Raw genomic sequence first — 16,805 nt, 5'->3', positions numbered from 1 at the left:
TGTTACTTATCAGGCAAAGCTCTCTTACACAGTACTGTAAATGGACAGGGTGCTGTACAAATGCCAGCATAAACTAGGATATTCGTTTTATCTGTTTGAGGTAGGATCTGCAAAATGGAACGAGCTGCACAATACAAAGCAAAGATCCCATCTAGACAGAGTCTGAATTAGCTTGAATGAAAGCTCCCTGGAAAGCTAAGGAAGAGCTGAATAACAAAGACCTGGAAGAATCCACAAACTGAACCAAGGGCAAGGCCTCCCGAGAGCTATGAAGAATGTTCAGCATGATCAAGAGGACTATGGCACGTAAATGCTTTACATGAAATGGGGTGTAATACTTCCTCCTAGTTTTCTGAAGGAAAAAACATGTCTAAGTAGCTAATTGGCTTGCACGCTGCTGAAGCACACTCACGATAAAGCAGTTGTTACTCATCAGAGCAGGGACAAATAGTATCTCAATCTACTTCCATTTAATGCACATCAAGGCCTTGGCAACCCCAAGGAGATACATACCTTTCCATAACTGCCAGGCACTCCTTTCTCCATGTGAACCGACTGCCTCGCCGTAGTCTGAAGGTCCCAGAGGTAGCTGTGACTGGGGGAGGTGTCTGTCTCCATTCTGGCTCTTCTATTGGGATTGGAGCAGGTCTCATACTTAACGTAGCCCCTAAAAACAAGAATAAATACTGTGTTTCCTAATGGATTGTAAATCTTGCTTCTCTTCTCAGTCCTGCTAATAAAGAAACAACTGAATGGGGAAGCCATTTAAGCCAAAGATAAAACACTACCAAACAAACACATTAAAGACACATAAGGCCAGATTGTGTCCTCACATAGGCAAGAATCAGCAGTTACCTGTTGAAATCAATAGAGTTAAACTGGTCTAAGTCAGAGGAGAATCAAGCATGGAGTCTTCATTATGCCCACTTTGGAAGAGGCGATTTGCCCTCATCAAGATGACCAGCTTCATATAGAATGTCTGAGCTACGCTCAGCTGGGACCCATTCCGGCTTTGCTTTGTGTTCTTGTCATGAACATAAGAATGGCAATAGCGAGTCAGAACAAAGGTCCATCTAGCCCAGTATCCTGACTTCTGACAGTATACTGAAGTTAGGCTTACCAGCCTGTAATTACTGAGATTGCCTCTGGGGCCTTTTTTAAAGATTGGCGTCACATTAGCTATCCTCCCGTCATGTGGTACAGAAGCTGATTTAAATGATAAGTCACATACCACAGTTAGTTCTGCAATTTCACATGTGAGTTCCTTCAGAACTCTTGGGTGATACCATCTGGTCCTGGTGACTTATTACTGGTTAATTTATCAATTTCTTCCAAAACCTTCTCTAATGACATCTCAATCTGGGACAGTTCCTCAGATTTGTCACCTAAAAAGAAGGACTCAGGTTTGGGAATCTCCCTCACATCCTCAGTCGTGAAGACCGATGCAAACAATTAATTTAGTTTCTCCACAATGGTAGGGTAACCAGACGTCTCGTTTTTAAAGGGACAGTCCTGTATTTAAGCTCTCCTGCAGGCGTCCAGACTTTTTCTTAAAAATGGGCAAATTGTCCTGTATTTTCGGTCATCTTCTCCTCAGTACTGATGGGGGACGGGGGGTGTCCTACTGAAGGGGTCCTGCTGCTGGCCGGATGCCTACTTGCCAGCCAACGGCCCACCAGCCGTGAGTGGGGGGGGTCCAATGGCCAACAATGGAGGTGGGTGTGCAACGCTGGTGGCGGGGTGAAGATGCAGTGCACGAGCCTGGCCGCTCCCCCTGCTGGTCTGCCAGCACAGCTCCCACTGCATGCTGGCTCTCGGGCAGCAGGGCCCTGCCCCATTTCTGGCCGGCACTGGCTGCACGCTGCAGCGGCTCGTGTGTGTGGGTAGGCGCCAGGCGGCGGCCAGTTATATGTCACCTCTGCTGCCCACCTATTGGCCCTTTATGTGCTCCCTGTCCTCTCCCTGCTTTGCCCCCGCCCAGCTCCGCTGCTCCACCACATCACCCCCCGCGGAGGGCATCCCACGCCCAGCTGTGGGGAGAACCAGCCTCTGCTCGGAGCGCTCAGCTCACCAACAGCCTGGACGGCAGGCTCCTTCCTTCCCCCACTGCCTCTGGCTGGGCCGGCACCCTGGGAAAGCCCAAGATCCTCCGGCCCGAGACGCTGGCCAGGAGGAGCCGAGCCCTGCATGTGCCAAAGCCCCACATAGTGCTTCCTTCCCTCCCTCCTCACCCGCCAGGAAGCAGCTCCTGTCCCTTTCCTCCCGCAGTGCTGAAAGGATGCTGCTGGCTACGTTCCGGGGTGAACCCTGGCAGAAATCTGGGTAGTGGTGGCATGTGACCTTGCCCCTCCCCCCCTCCAGCCCCTCCGTGTTGCCTCGGGAAGACATGGCACGAGGTACCAGGGGAGATGGGTCTGTCCCGGGGGCCCAGCCAGACATGGAGGGCAGAGAGCACCAGGCAGGGTCAGTCGGTCACCCCCCGTGTGAGAGAGGTGTATGGGAGTGTGTGTGGATAGGGGTGTGTTTGTCACCCCTCCCTGTGTGAATCCTAAAAACTTAAAAGATAAGAAGATAAATAAAATCATCCAGCTACACGGTATTTCTTTTTAACTGGGGCTCAGTCAACTTGATGTTAATTTGAATGTTTGTTCTGCATAGTTCTGATTGATGTTGAACTCACTTGAATTCCAGTAATTTTACCAGGTGTCCCGTATTCAGAATATGGAAATATGGTCACCCTATGCAATGGCCTTATCCCCCTTGACTGCTCCTTTAGCATCTCTATCATCTAGTGGCTCCATTGGTTATTTAGCAGGCTTCCTGCTTCTGATGTATCTTAAAAAAAATTATGCCATTACTTTTTCAGTCTTTGGTTACATGTTCTTCAAATTCTTTTTTGGCCTTCCTAATTTTATCTGTACACTTGACTTGCCAGAGTTTATGCTCCTTTCTAGTTTCCTCAATAGGATTTAACTTCCACTTTGTAAAGGATGCCTTTTTGTGTCTCTCTGCTGCTTTTACTTTGCTGGCACTCTTTTGGTTCTCGCACTATGTTTTTTAATTTGGTATACATACGTAATTTGGGCCTCTATTATGGTGTCTTTAAAAAGTTTCCATGCAGCTTGCAAGGATTTCACTTTTGGTACGGTGGATTTTAATTTCTGTTTAACTACATTTTTGTGTAGTTCCCCTTTCTGAAATTAAATGCTACCATGGTGGGCTGCTTTGGTGTTTCCCCACAACAGGGATATTAAATTGTATTATGTTATGGTCACTATTAGCAAGCCATTCACCTATATTCACCTCTTTGACCAGATCCTGTGCTCCATTTAGGACTAAATCAAGAATTGCCTCTCCTCTTGTGAGTTCCAGGACTAGCTGCTCCAAGAAGCAGTCATTTAAGCTGTCAGGAAACTTTATCTCTGCATCCCGTCCCGAGGTGACATGTACCAAGTCAATATGGGGATAAGTTGAAATCTCCCATTACTATTGAGTTTTTTTATTTTTATAGCCTCTCTAATCTCCCTGAGCATTTCACAGTCACTATCAGCATCCTGGTCAGGTGTCCGTAATAGATCCCTACTGCTATATTCTTATTACTCAAGCATGGAATTACTATCCATGGAGATTCTATGGTACAGTTTGGTTCATTTAAGATTTTTACTTCATTTGACTCTACACTTTTTTCCCCACATATAGTGCCCCTCCCCGACCAGGTCTGTCCTTTTGATATATTTTGTACCCTGGTATTACTGATTATCCTCATCCACTAAGTACATCAATATCCTCATTTAATACGAGGCACTCTAGTTCACCCATCTTATTATTTAGACTTCTAGCATTGGTATATAAGCACTTAAAAATGGTCACTTTTTAGCTGTCTGCCAGTATGTAATAGAGTGAAGGGGGTGAAGAACCTCACATGGCTTAACCCTAGCAATGCTTTCCCTACATACTGTTAATGAGTGGAGAACCCATTACCAGCTTTGGCTGTATCAGTTGCCCAATGGCTATTTTCCTTACTGAGGATTAGCACTCTGAGAAGGGTGGGAGTCTCTTGAAGAGTTAAAACTTTCTCCTGGGTAAGTCAGTAGTAAGTAAAGCACATCCCTGTTAGTCTTGCGCACACGGGGGCAGTGTCTGGGGAAGTTCCCTCGGCCCTACATGCAGTAGCGCTGTCTTCCCCCCTCACTCTATGCTGTAGTTTATTCCTGTGCAAAATATTTACCCAATTAAATGTAACAACATTAGCTGGTTGCACCATCATTTCAAAGTAGGATTTTGGCCAACTTTTACCAATGTTGGTGCATGAATTTGTACATTCTAATGTTTCAGAAAAGTATCTGACGGACACAGCCCTTCAAACACAGAATTAATGGGTCAGCAAGAGTAGGCAAAAGCTAGTCCCCCTCTCCTCCCCCATCCCCCAGTCTTACCAACAAACCTCCCCCTGACCAGGAGCTGGGAGAGCAGAGGCTCTCTCCACCTGCTCATAAGCAGGCAATTGGTTAGCAGTGCTCTCTCAGAAATCAGATAAAAATGAAAGTGGGCATTTCAGTGATGCTTAGCATCAAGGTAACAGCTGCAGAGTAATGATATTATGTTTCTTAGGTAAAGGAGGAAAAAAATGAATACTTTTTTTAGAGCATAAATCTGCTTCCATGTAAATCAGGCGTTGATGTATTTACTTACTGAGTATAAAATGCCTTTTTGTTTTTTGTTTTGGGTAGTGATAGCCTTGGTGGGTCAATTCACCCATTTCTCTTTTCCATGGGGCAGTATCAGTAAGAGCAGTTGGCAGACACTGGAGAAATGTTTTGAGAACTGGGGATGAATATAGGCCACCACCTCAACACATGCACATGAGATCCGGCACAAGGAAAACCACACAGGAGCATCAGGTGCTTGGATCTCAACTGGTGACAGGGGAAGTGCTGTTCAGCATAAGAACTGCTGGCATGATCTTTGGTGACAGAATCTGAGAAAGTTTCTCCTCTGAGCCCTTTGGTCACTTGTTCTTTTAACCTGCTGCCTCAAAGCATCACTCTGATGTTCTGCCCACCCAGCTCTGCTTCTATAGTTTCTCTAAAACAAAGGCACAGCATGTTCCATACTAAGGGCCAGATTCTTCAATTATACCAATGCACCTCAGCATGCAGATCTAGTTTACCTGTACAGTTATGGGTGTATACAAAAGCCTATGACAGATCACAAGATCTGGCCCTAAAACCAGCAGATTTTTAAAAGAAGGGATACTGCTATGGTTTTGGCTGAGCAGAGCCACAAAGTTGGGAAGCAATTAAGTAAAAGCTCTGAGAACTGTGCCTTGGTATATGCATCAAAAGGTGAGGAACTCTGTGCATGAAGGGAGATAAATTGTGTGGGATAAAGTGTGGGGAAGGCCTATTCATAGAGCATATAGGATTAGCATCTCCTACCGTCATCCAATGCCAGATGTGACCTTGCAATGAAATGGATGGGACTAACTGGTTCCCTGGAAGGACCACATCTAGGTACCAGGGAGGAGTTCAGACTCCATCACCCTTTCAGTGTTTGGCCTCTGTGCTGAAATTGCCAGCTAGGTTACCAGTTTATTTGTTGTTCCCTTTCCCCTAATCGCCATCTTCTTGTGTGTCTGTCCTTAGATTGAGAACTCCTGGAGGCAGGGACCATGTCCTCTTTCCACAGAGTTTAAAACCAGAAAGAACAACTGGATCATTGATTCTGACTGCCTGTAAATTTCACCCTGATGCCCTTATGCTGAGCCCAATGACCTTAGTTAGATTAAAGAATTTCAGTCCTCAAGAGACTAAACTATTCCATGCCACTGGCAGAGAACAGGAGAGACCAATGTGTCACTAATGTCTGGGGTTCCAGCAACAGTAAGGAATTGATTAGGTGAGAGATGCCCAGATGATCCTAGCAGGCGATCTATGCCCTATGCTGCAGAGAAAGGCAAAATGCCCTTAAGGTTCCTGACAATCTGACCTGGGGGAAATATCCTTCCTGAGCCCAAATTTGGTGATCAGTTTGGTGATTTGAAACTGCAACCTAGACTCCCTGCAATTTAACAGACAAGCCTATCATTTAGGTACAAGCTCTTCAGCGCAGGGATCTGTTTTCTGTGAAACACTTAGCACACTTGATGCACTATTAAAGAACAATCATACCATCGCCGCCCAAATACAAAGCTCCTGGGATAGCCAGCATCTTACTTTTTCCATAAGCTTTTCTTTTAGAGCCAGACAAGGGCTCCCGTGGCATTAAAATTATGGAAAATGCTACATGTTGCTGGCAACTGCCTCTCTTCAACCTGGCAGCACACACAGCCTTGTCCAAGACGACTATTACTGCCTTCCTACTAATTAATTGGCAGGAAGAAAAAAAAAAAAAGCTTAAACGTGGGCAATCAGACCCCACATTGTAGTCTTAACACACCATTTCTACAGCCTGCCCGGCTCTGTCACAGCCCAGACAGAGAGAAAGTGCCAAGGTTGCTAAGCCATGAACATCTCACATTGCCCCCTGCTCCCAGCCAATCTATTAAGGCCAACCTTAATTTTTTAATTTCAAAACATGGGCATGGGAAGATTTGTTAGAACAATGCAAGACTTCACTGATGCAGTAATGCTTAAATTTGATTCCAAAACACATTTATGAAGTACCAAACAGGTGCTCAGCTCTCCGCAAAACATGACATGGTCCCTTCCCCCAAAATGCCCCATCTCAATAAAAAAGTATCACTGTTAATTAGATTAAATGGAAGACATTCCAATGTCAACTGATCTTAATATTTTGCACTGATTATTTCTTTACACAAAATCTGCCTTCACCCTGATCTGCAACTGCTTCCATAAAGAAAAACACAAGCGCTAACACATAAAATGACCTGTCAGTCTTGCAGCATTATCATTAACTCCAATGTCCTCTTCTCCAGAAAACCACTTATCATCAAGTTGGAAGCAAGATTATTATATATAGTAGGAACAATACGGCCCTATTATTGCATCAGAGTTAAAACATTTCCCATAACTATTTTTATTTCATAACAAACTAGTTTATCTGAGGCTGTCTGAACAACAGTAACAAGCAAAGACAATAGAAAGATGTAGAGACTATCCATGGAGAAAAACTGAACAGCAAAGAACACATACCAAAGGCCAGACAAAGGTGGGAGCCAACAAAACTTTTGGAGGAGGTGAGCCCGCTTATGTATTAATAGCGGCAAACATTACAAAATCTTCTTGTTCTAAGGCTTCAGAACACAAAATTGCTAGATTAGCAGATGCAGGACTGTATGCGAGTGATTTACAGCATAACCCACCTATGCAGCACTGCTATATAACTAAAAAGAAGAAAAAAGAAGTGTCTCATTTTTTGCTGTATTTCTGTTCTGTCTCTGTCTTACAGTAGCATCTAGAGAGACTATCATCATGTTGGTGCTGTACACAAATACAGTAAGAGACAGTCCCTTCCCTGAAAAGCGTACAGTCTAGATAGACAAGTCAGACAAAGGAAGTATTATCCCCACTTTACAGATGGGAATGGAAGCACAGAGGGTTTAAATGACTTGCTCAAGGTCACACAGCAAGTGTGAAAGCCAGGGACTGAGCCCACATCTCTTGAGTCCAGTGTCTTAACCACAAAACCATCCTTCCTCTTGAGGTCCCAGGTTGATTTTATCTACCTTCCTGGCCCTTCAAAACTGTTCCTGTTCTACGGGAAGCAAGTGTCTTTTTCAATGTTACTCAGCTGAATTCAGCCTAAGAGATTCCAAAAAGGGACAGGTTCGTAGATATAAATTTACCTAAATAAGAATTAAACTGAGAAAGAGAAAGTAGCTCCCATGCCCCACTGTCACCAAAGAACCCCCAATTCCCAATGTGACACCACAGCTCAGAGTAAACGAGTCCCGGAAGGGAAATGAACACAGTTGTCTTTCCAGCTGATGGCATTGTAGGGGAGACAGGAAGAAAAACAGACAAAACAAAGCAAGCCTCTCTGTAGAAAGTTAGAAAACGGAAAAGGTACATGCTGATAATTTAATTTTGTGAGTTCTTCGGAAAAAGGGCTGTGTTTTACTGAATGGTCGTACAGCACCAAGCACAACGTAAGTTTCTTCAGGCAAGAACAATATCTCTGTCTATATGACGTATTCACCATTAGCACTCAACCAATACATATTAATTATCCACTGGCTGGCCGGTCTGGACTGCAATACAATCGGTTGCATGGCAACAGCTCAAAACAGCGGATTGTCCTAAAAAAAATTAAAAAATCCCCTCGAGTGGAAAATTCGAACAGCTATGGAAAAACAAAAAGGTTTTTCCAAGTCTCTCTCAGTAAATTGAATGTTCTGTTGGTCCTAAAGGGAATTTAAAGGCATCAGTGCAATCCCTTGGCATAGATAAGTGTCACTTTGTCTTTACAGTACTTGAAAAGGCTGTGTAAGGTCCCTTATGAAAAACCAAAATTAAAAAAACCCCAGTCAGCGGCTGTTCAAGAAAATCTCTCCCATGCCAATACAAAAAGAAAAGAAAAGAAAAAAAAAACCCCAGACAAGTCCTCAGCCAGTCAGACAGTGAAGCAGAACTTTAGAGTTTAACCTCAATTCATTTTTTCTCATCAGAAATCAGTTCTGAGGAGTGAAGAGACACATAGGAACATATGGAGGAGGAAGGTGTCACTGCTGAGTTCAACAAGGACTCTCTTAGCATGGCCCAGAACACTCTCTCCCAAACAACCCCAGGCAATACTAGCAGAAGGATCCATAAGGTTATAGGAAACAAATGTAAGCAGCAGTTTCAATCTTCAGGAGAGGCCGTATCCTGTTTCTCAGCTCTTTCCAAAAGCTCCAGTCCTCTTTTCCTGTCAGTTTTTGGCCCATATCTTGTGTCAAAGGGGAATTTCTGGGAACTATTCCATGGGGTTGAACCTGAGAATCTGAAGGCAGCTGATGCTAAAACTTGTTCCCAGTAACCCTACAGATCCTTAGACAGTGCCAATTGCAACATCAACAGGGATTGTAAAATTGGTGTTCCTCACTGATCACAGCAACCTGTCAGCACCTCCCTCCCCTGGGCACATTCACTCTCTGAACAGCATTTCCAGATGCTTGAGAGAGAGGACAAAACTCAGAACTGTGTGTCTGAACCTAGCTGACCTTAAATTAAAGTATTCCTGCACCAATTAATGTATGAAGCCTCTTTATGTGCGGTTTACACACACAGCACTGGTTTTCAGAATCTGGTTTTACTGGTGGGACTTAACAGAACTCAGACTTTTGGAGCAAAGTGAACTCAGACAGACACTGAGTTCTGATTCCCTTTAAATCAATTACATTTCAAAGGGAAGACCGATGGCACAGGGTGGGTATAAGCAGGCTTCAGATTAAACAAAGGAAAACTGAGGCTGAATAGTATCAAGGTGGCAGCCAAGGACTGTGGGATTGTCTGTCACAAGAGAGTAGTGGAAGCCTGGGTCAAGCAAGAAACTACAAGGAAGAGTCCTGCAAGGGGACAGACTAGATGATAACTTCACAAGTAACACTTCCATCCCTTATTTCTGTGATTTTCTACACCCACAATTTAGTTAGAGCAATGGAGAACTTTACTTTTCCTCTTTATATCTGAACTCTCTCTTGATTTTTCAGAGGAGAAGCAAGCAGGCTTTGCAAGACAAATCTTGACACCATCATATCCCAACCACAGGTTCTGGGCATGATCCAAAACCCATGGAAGTCCACTGAAAGACTGGATCTGTAAAAAGCGACAAAGAGTCCTGTGGCACCTCATAGACTAACAGACGTATTGGAGCATAAGCTTTCATGGGTGATACGAAAACTTATGCTCCAATACGTCTGTTAGTCTATAAGTGCCACAGGACTCTGTCGCTTTTTACTGAAAGACTGCCGTTGATTTAAGGGGCTCTGGATCAGGTCCTTAAACCTCCTGTTGTTAGTTTATATGACACAGCTATTTTCAGTGCCATGGCATGTTTAAAGTTCCCTTCTCTTGATCCAACAGGGCTTATCTTTTATTTATACTGAGAGACTGAGTGTAAATTTAAAGCCAGCTGATCACACCTCCAACAAGACTTCATATCCCCACACTTTCAGAGGGTGTGAAAATGAGCCAAGCAACCAAGAAACAGGCCACAGCTGAACAGCTGGAGAGGCAGTGCTCTGGGTCCTTGCTGCAACCAAGAGTTTACGCTTAAAAACAGTTCTGTTCACAAGTAGGCTTAGCCCCATTCCTCCCCCTTTCCAAAAAGTAACTCAGTTACGGGATGCCACCTCTTGGAAGACGCTTCAGTTCAGCAAGGTGAAGTGAACAATCAGTGCCACTCGCAAACATGACCCAGGGATTATTTCAGAGGTAAAACCTTAGGTTGTTTTGTTTACCAGGGTTCGTCTTCTCAAGCTGGTACCATCTGTAAAATGCCCTTTTCTTTTGTTCACTCAGGTCTGACCCCTGCTGCAACAGCCAATGAGAGATCCGGCTCTGGCTGATACCTACAAGAAAGAAAGAGAGAGAGAGAGAGAGAGCGCGCTTTTGTTCTATTTAAATTTTGAACGGATCCAGTGCTAGTGAAAGGTACTGGCCCAGAAACTGAAAGCTAATATTTTATACATAGAAAAGGTACACGTTTCAAGCTTCCCGCACAGCGTCCCACCAGTGTGCCTCAACTTTTGTCCTTTATTATTTTTGACCTGACTCAGCCTCCATACCCACAGCAGGCAGCATAGTCCAGCAGTTAGTGGAAAGTTCACCAGACTTTGGAGTGAGGAGATTGGGGTTTTATTCCTAGCTTGGCCACTGACTCTCACAACATGACTTTGAGGAAATCATAACATCGTGGTGCCTCAGTTTACCCTCCATAAAATGGGAATATTGGTACTTACCCGTCATAGTAAAGTGCTTCGAGATCTACAGACGAAGAAGGTTATTAAAGGGATTATGATGATAAAATGTTTGCAGTGCATGTAGAGCTTGACAATAAGGTGAAAATAGAACAGCAGTTTGAGATATACAGATATTAGTCCAACAGAAAATGAAGTCATTCACCTACCAAGTCATATCTCACAGGCCAGAAACAAAACCAAACCAAGCTGTCAGATGATAAACCGCTTCCAAACACTATTTACCTGAGCTGGATTAGACCCTGTGACCTAGAGGTGAAAAGTTCCATCTCTCTAAGAGAAATTTAAATCAGACTTGCATAAAAATAGTAAGAGGAGAAAATTTTCCAGAAGCTGAATATTTTTTTTTCCAGCGTGAAGTGGAATGCAGGATCAACGTCGGCATTCCATCCATAACACTGAAGGACAAATTAATAAGGACACAAACCAAAACTAACCAGTTTCACAAGTATAGAAACAGGACTCAAAAACTACTCGGATGAGAATCACATACTCATTGGTGATCACCACAAGCTATTCCTTATAATTCAGTGTTCAAATGGCTGAAGCAGAAGACTAACAGAAAGGGCAAAGGAAATGCCAAGGGTGCATTCTCAACAAGGCTGTTCAGCCATTAGAAAGGGTTAACAACATACAAACTCTTTTGGGGATTAAAGTCCTAGGAGGTGCTCACAGTAACAATATATTGCTAAACACCACCTGTGCCAACACCTGTTCAGAGTTATAATACACAACACGAAGATTGCTTTTCATGAGGTAATCACACCTTCCTCGCCCATCTTGTGATCTCATGATCATATTTAACTTACAAGAAATAGGTCCCTGGAGTCTTACATTTTTTCTAATAAGGGATTTTTTCCTAACATGTATTTTTGAGTTAAACAAAGATACTAGTAGCGTTTCAGAATGATTCAAAATCTCAGGGGAGTCCAACTAGCCTGCATTATATATAATTCTGGAGCTACTAAATTTCATTTGTCCTGCAGGAAAAGGGTGGGTTTGGTTTTTTAAACAGGAACTCCTTTGTGTTCAACAGAAATCCTTGTGCAAGGATGCGGGAGAGAAATTGAAGGCTCCATGAATATATTCTGACTGGCTTGCTGCAGGCAGGACTGTATGCTTTTATTGTATATCCATTTTGTATTCCCAACCAGCCTCTCTCAGGGACTGCCTCTGCCCTCTCTATCAAAGATGGTGCAAAAAGCGGAGACAGTCCCACTTAGTCATCCCCAAGGTTGAAATCGTGTCAGCTGGAAGCATGTGCTCAGTAAAGGGACCTGGTTCTGAAACCTGTGTCCTTTGGTGTTCCATCACAGTCCGTATCAGGCCGCTTTTTGAGCACAGTGCTACATGACTTAAGCGTGTGGCCTCTCAGTTGTGGTTTCTCAGCTGGATGAGTTTTGTCTGTTGCTGGGTGAGGGTAGCATTAGTTTATTATCTGGTTTCTAAGTACTGTGGTCTGCCTTTAATTATATAATAAAAATATTGTGTGTACAGCTCTTTGGTAACAAAGTAGGACATAAAAGCAAAGTATCAGATACTACAGTTATGGATACAGAACATATTTTCATAATAATACATTCGGGCATCCACGCTTTGCCTGAGAGGTTGCACTGGCAACTTGCTACACTTGTTTTGTATAAAATAGTACAGATTGCAGCTACCTAATACACTAGTGCTGCCTGCAAACGTTAATGGTAACCTGGTCCAGTGGGTGAAGCAAAGGAGTGAGAGCCAGGACATTGGGATTCTATTCCCAGCTTCACTACTGACTCATTGTGGTCTTTGGTACGTCACTCTGCAGTCAACCCCTTTCTGTAAAACAGAGCTTTGTACGGGATCTTGAAATGCACAGATCAGAACAGTGCTCTTCCACAAATTCTATGCACACTACTGCAGGTTCCAACATGACATGCTCTGTAATGACTACTGCATCCCAGGACCTGCACTTCAGAATGCTGTGGGCTGCATCTCATCTATATCAATACACTAATTCCAGGTAATCACTTCTGTTGAGAATCAGACCCTTTTCTCGCTGTCCACACAGCTAAAATTCTTGTTCAGGCCTCATATCCCAGTCTTTGTGGTTTCCCCAACACCCACATCACCCTCAACCCTCCCATCTCCAGCCCATACAAAATGCAGCTGCTAAGATCATCTTCCTTGCTCACTGTTTCGATCAGTCAACTTTCTGAGTTCTCCATAGGTTCCCCTTTTACTACCGCATCACTTTCAAACTTCTTGTGATCACTTTCCTCCCCAATTCGTCATCTCTCTTTGTCAGTTCAGATCGGATGCTCTCTGGGGCAAATATTGTCGTTTCCAGTTAGAAAAATGCTAGCACATTTTGGATGCTAATGCAAATTAAATAACACTTTGTATTTATTAAATGCTAACTAAGGCTACTGGGAATTATTTCCTCTGTGAAATACACAAATTTGACTTGTCAGTTTTTATTATTTGTATCATGATCAAGTCTAGAGGCCCCAACACTGTATATACTACACAAAGCAAGAGATGATTTCTGCCTCAAAGACCTTGCTGCCTAAATAGACAAGTGTTATTATACCCATTTTACAGTTGGGAAACCGAGGCAGGCAGAGTGTGACTTGCCCAACATCACACACAAAGTGAGTGACAGAGCCAGGAATTGAACCTAGATATCTTGAGTCCCAATGTAGGGCCTTATCCACAACTCCATCCTTCTGTGATTTATTTTTAATGACCCTCGTAGCAAAAACAAATAACAAAAAAGATTATTTGATTGTGATACAGTTTTTAGTTCCTAAAAATTTGGTTTTATACAGTGGACTCACCAGAGCACTGGGAAAGGGATGTTTCTCAATCCAACACCAGTATCATCCAGTTACATAGCTTCTAATACTGCTATTTCAGGAAATGACACTGGCAGGAAAAAACTGCTGCCAAAGGCAAATTCATGAAGGTAATTATCTGGAGCATCTAATATCCGGCTGTCTGGAAAAAATCTCTCAGACCGACCCATGGCTCATGAGGAAGACCTAGGTCCTTTGGTTTCTGAGCCAACAAGCCAGAAGTACTGTACATCATGATGAGGGCACTCAGCTTTGTCACAGAAAACTCCGGGGGGAGAGGCAGTCACAAAAGAGCCATGGCAAATTTTGATAAGTTTGACATTTTAATGAATATTTGTCACTTGCCTGCAATTCTGTCCCCATTCCTGCTCCTCTCCATGCTCTCACTTTGCCCCTGCCCTTTCTTTCTGACAGGTTTTTTCCCAGACACACTCCCCATGGCAGGTTCCAGTTCAGAGATGATGATGATGATAACCCAGAGGTTTTTCCCTAGACTGCACTGCTCCTTGGGCCACGTCCCGCAAGCAGATGATCTGTGAGAAAATTTCCCTCCCACATGACAAAGAGGCAGCAAAAACCAACACCAGGAGGAGACAGGCAGAGAAACTCGCTACTCTAGTGTGTTCAGTGCGTACCTGCTCACAACCCTGGAGACTGCTGCTCACACAATCCCCTAATAACAGTTTTTCCCCTTCCTCTCACAGATGGGTGCGTTCATCCTCTATGGCTGTAATTTTTATTTTTTTTTAATGTCCTTTGCAAAAATAGTATATAGAAGCACCAGGAAACTATGGGATTTGGACAGTGCTTAATTTGTAATGAAAGAGGTGCCGGGGCTCAAACAATTAGGTGCCGAGACTCAAGCAATTTTTTTACTTTCATAACTGACACAGCAAGCCCAGAGATGCCGGGGCTATGAACTGCCAAGCCTAGAGGTGCCGGGGCTCAGCTCTGGCAAGCACAGGCACAAATTAAGCACTGGTTTTGGAGGAGAACTGACTGATTTTATGCCTCTATTCTTGTGTTTATAATAACGAATCCTGGATTTGTAAAATACGTGCCTGCAAAGAACATCGATCAACTTTGTACGTTAGCAAGGTTTGATTGGAGGAAAGGTGCAAAGATCAAAATCATGTTAAAATAAATTCTCACCTGTGTCACCACCACCATCAAATATTTTAAAAACCTGTTTCTCACCATTTATGCTGATCGATAACTTTTTCAATTCCATTCAGTGTGACAATGGAACTACTCTAATCAGTTTCATTTTCTTCATACTTGGTTTTGCTATGTGCGCTATTCCATGTTGCTGTGTTTGGCTTTCCAACACTGCATGGATGATGATTATTTGTGCTAGATTCTGTACATACCATAAGAGATGGTTCTGTTCTCAAGAGCTTATAGTCTAAATAGTCAAGACAGAGAAAGGGTGGGACAGGGATGAGCCACACAAGTAGAATGAACAGAATGATTGTTGACAAACATGTTAGGAAAAAACCCTTTTCGTTATATATTTTTGAAATATATCTGTCAGGGACAGTACTTGGTCCTGCTGTGAAGGCAGGGGACTGGACTCGATGACCTTTCAAGGTCCCATCGAGTTCTATGAGACAGGTAGAGCTCCATATTAAACATATTAACTGAGAGGATGGCTGGGTGGCTAGGCCACTAGCCTAGGATGTAGGAGACCTGGGTTCAAGTCCTTGCTCAACCACAGACTGCCTGTGTGACTTTGGGTAAGTTACTTAGCCTCTTTGTCCCATAGTTCCCCATCTATACAATGGGGATACTAGCAGCACCCGGCATCAGGGGTGTTGTGAGCACAAATACATTAATAATCTGTGAGGTGCTCAGATACTTTTATGGCCCCTTCATTAAATATATACATAACACATGTATTAGGTTTCATAAACCTACACTTAAACTCTGACCCCACCCCAAACCCCCCCAAATTCACACCCTACATCAGGGTCCTAAATTCATTGGCAGCTTCCTTTAACAAGTGCAGAAAAACACTCTTTGCCCTACTGCAAGGGATCTCAAACTTTTTTTTTCTGGGATCTCCTTTGAAAACATTTCAGGCTGTGACGACCCTCCCATACCATGTCATCCTGATTTCTGCACTGCTGATGGTGGCAGTGTAACCGTCAGAGCTGGGTGCCTGGCCAGCAGCCGCCACTCTCGCAACCCCCCCTACAATAGTCTTGTGACTCCGTCTTGGGTCAGGACCCCCAGTTTGCCCTAGGACCTATAACCACTTAGTTCAGGGGCAAATTTTCAGTGCTTATCACAACAGATTTCATACGTACCCCTCTTCGTTATTGTTAATGGGGATCTGGCATCTCACTCATGGCATGCAATGCTGAAAACCTACCCTTGAAGGGAGTAAAGCTGCAACTAGGTTAAAGGAGTTTCAAACAACAAGATGGGAAATTCAGCAGGAACTATTATTAGCTCCTGTTTATACTGTCATTTTTCTTATCAGTAGAAGATTATTTATACAGCTCCCAACCCAGGAGCTTCTTGTTTATCTTATTACTGAAACCATTAAAGAAAGTTACTATAAAAAGCAGCTTCTGTATTTAGTACAAGCGCTAGTAAACGTTCTGCTGGGTTTTGCTCCTTATCAATCGTTTCTTTATTTCCTAGTCACCATTTCATAATTTCCTTTGCCATTTTTCACTCTGTTCTCTTCTGACACTACAGAAGACTTCACTGTGTGCCTTCCGCATTTACTACTCCATGTCAGTTTTATTATTTGATCACTTCATAAATTTATGGACATTAAAAAACAAAACAAAACTAAGTAGGGGGACTATGGTTCAGCTTGAAAGGCCTACATTGTACTACCTCAACAACGGAATTCAACATTCAGCTACAATTATATATGTTTTCTCTCCCCTCCTTCTCCCCCCTTTGCCGGCGATGGAGAAATAAAAGGAAAAAGTCATCGCTTGCTACTGCAGATGCATAGTAAACAGTGTATTTTTTTTTTGTATTGTGCCTTTTGTACGAACTCTATCCCAAAACACTTCACAAAAATTAAACAG

At 43.3% G+C, this 16,805-nt stretch overlaps 1 protein-coding gene across 10 annotated transcripts in view; it reads right to left on the bottom strand.

Annotated features, from left to right (window-relative positions):
• Positions 1-16,805, bottom strand: part of HMBOX1 (homeobox containing 1) — a 155,024-nt gene that overhangs the window by 43,421 nt on the left and 94,798 nt on the right. For all 10 annotated transcript variants that reach the window (XM_045008507.1, XM_045008510.1, XM_045008508.1 and 7 more), the window contains 2 exons: positions 10,403-10,513; positions 514-667 (listed from right to left, as the gene is read on the bottom strand). In XM_045008507.1, coding sequence (XP_044864442.1) covers positions 514-667; positions 10,403-10,513 — 265 coding nt within the window. The remainder of the gene's footprint in view (positions 1-513; positions 668-10,402; positions 10,514-16,805) is intronic.

The sequence above is a fragment of the Mauremys mutica genome, chromosome 3 (assembly GCF_020497125.1).
Source record: "Mauremys mutica isolate MM-2020 ecotype Southern chromosome 3, ASM2049712v1, whole genome shotgun sequence".
NCBI classification, from domain to species: Eukaryota; Metazoa; Chordata; order Testudines; family Geoemydidae; genus Mauremys; species Mauremys mutica.
Note: the sequence above shows the minus strand (reverse complement) of the source record. Positions and strands in the feature narration are given on the sequence as shown.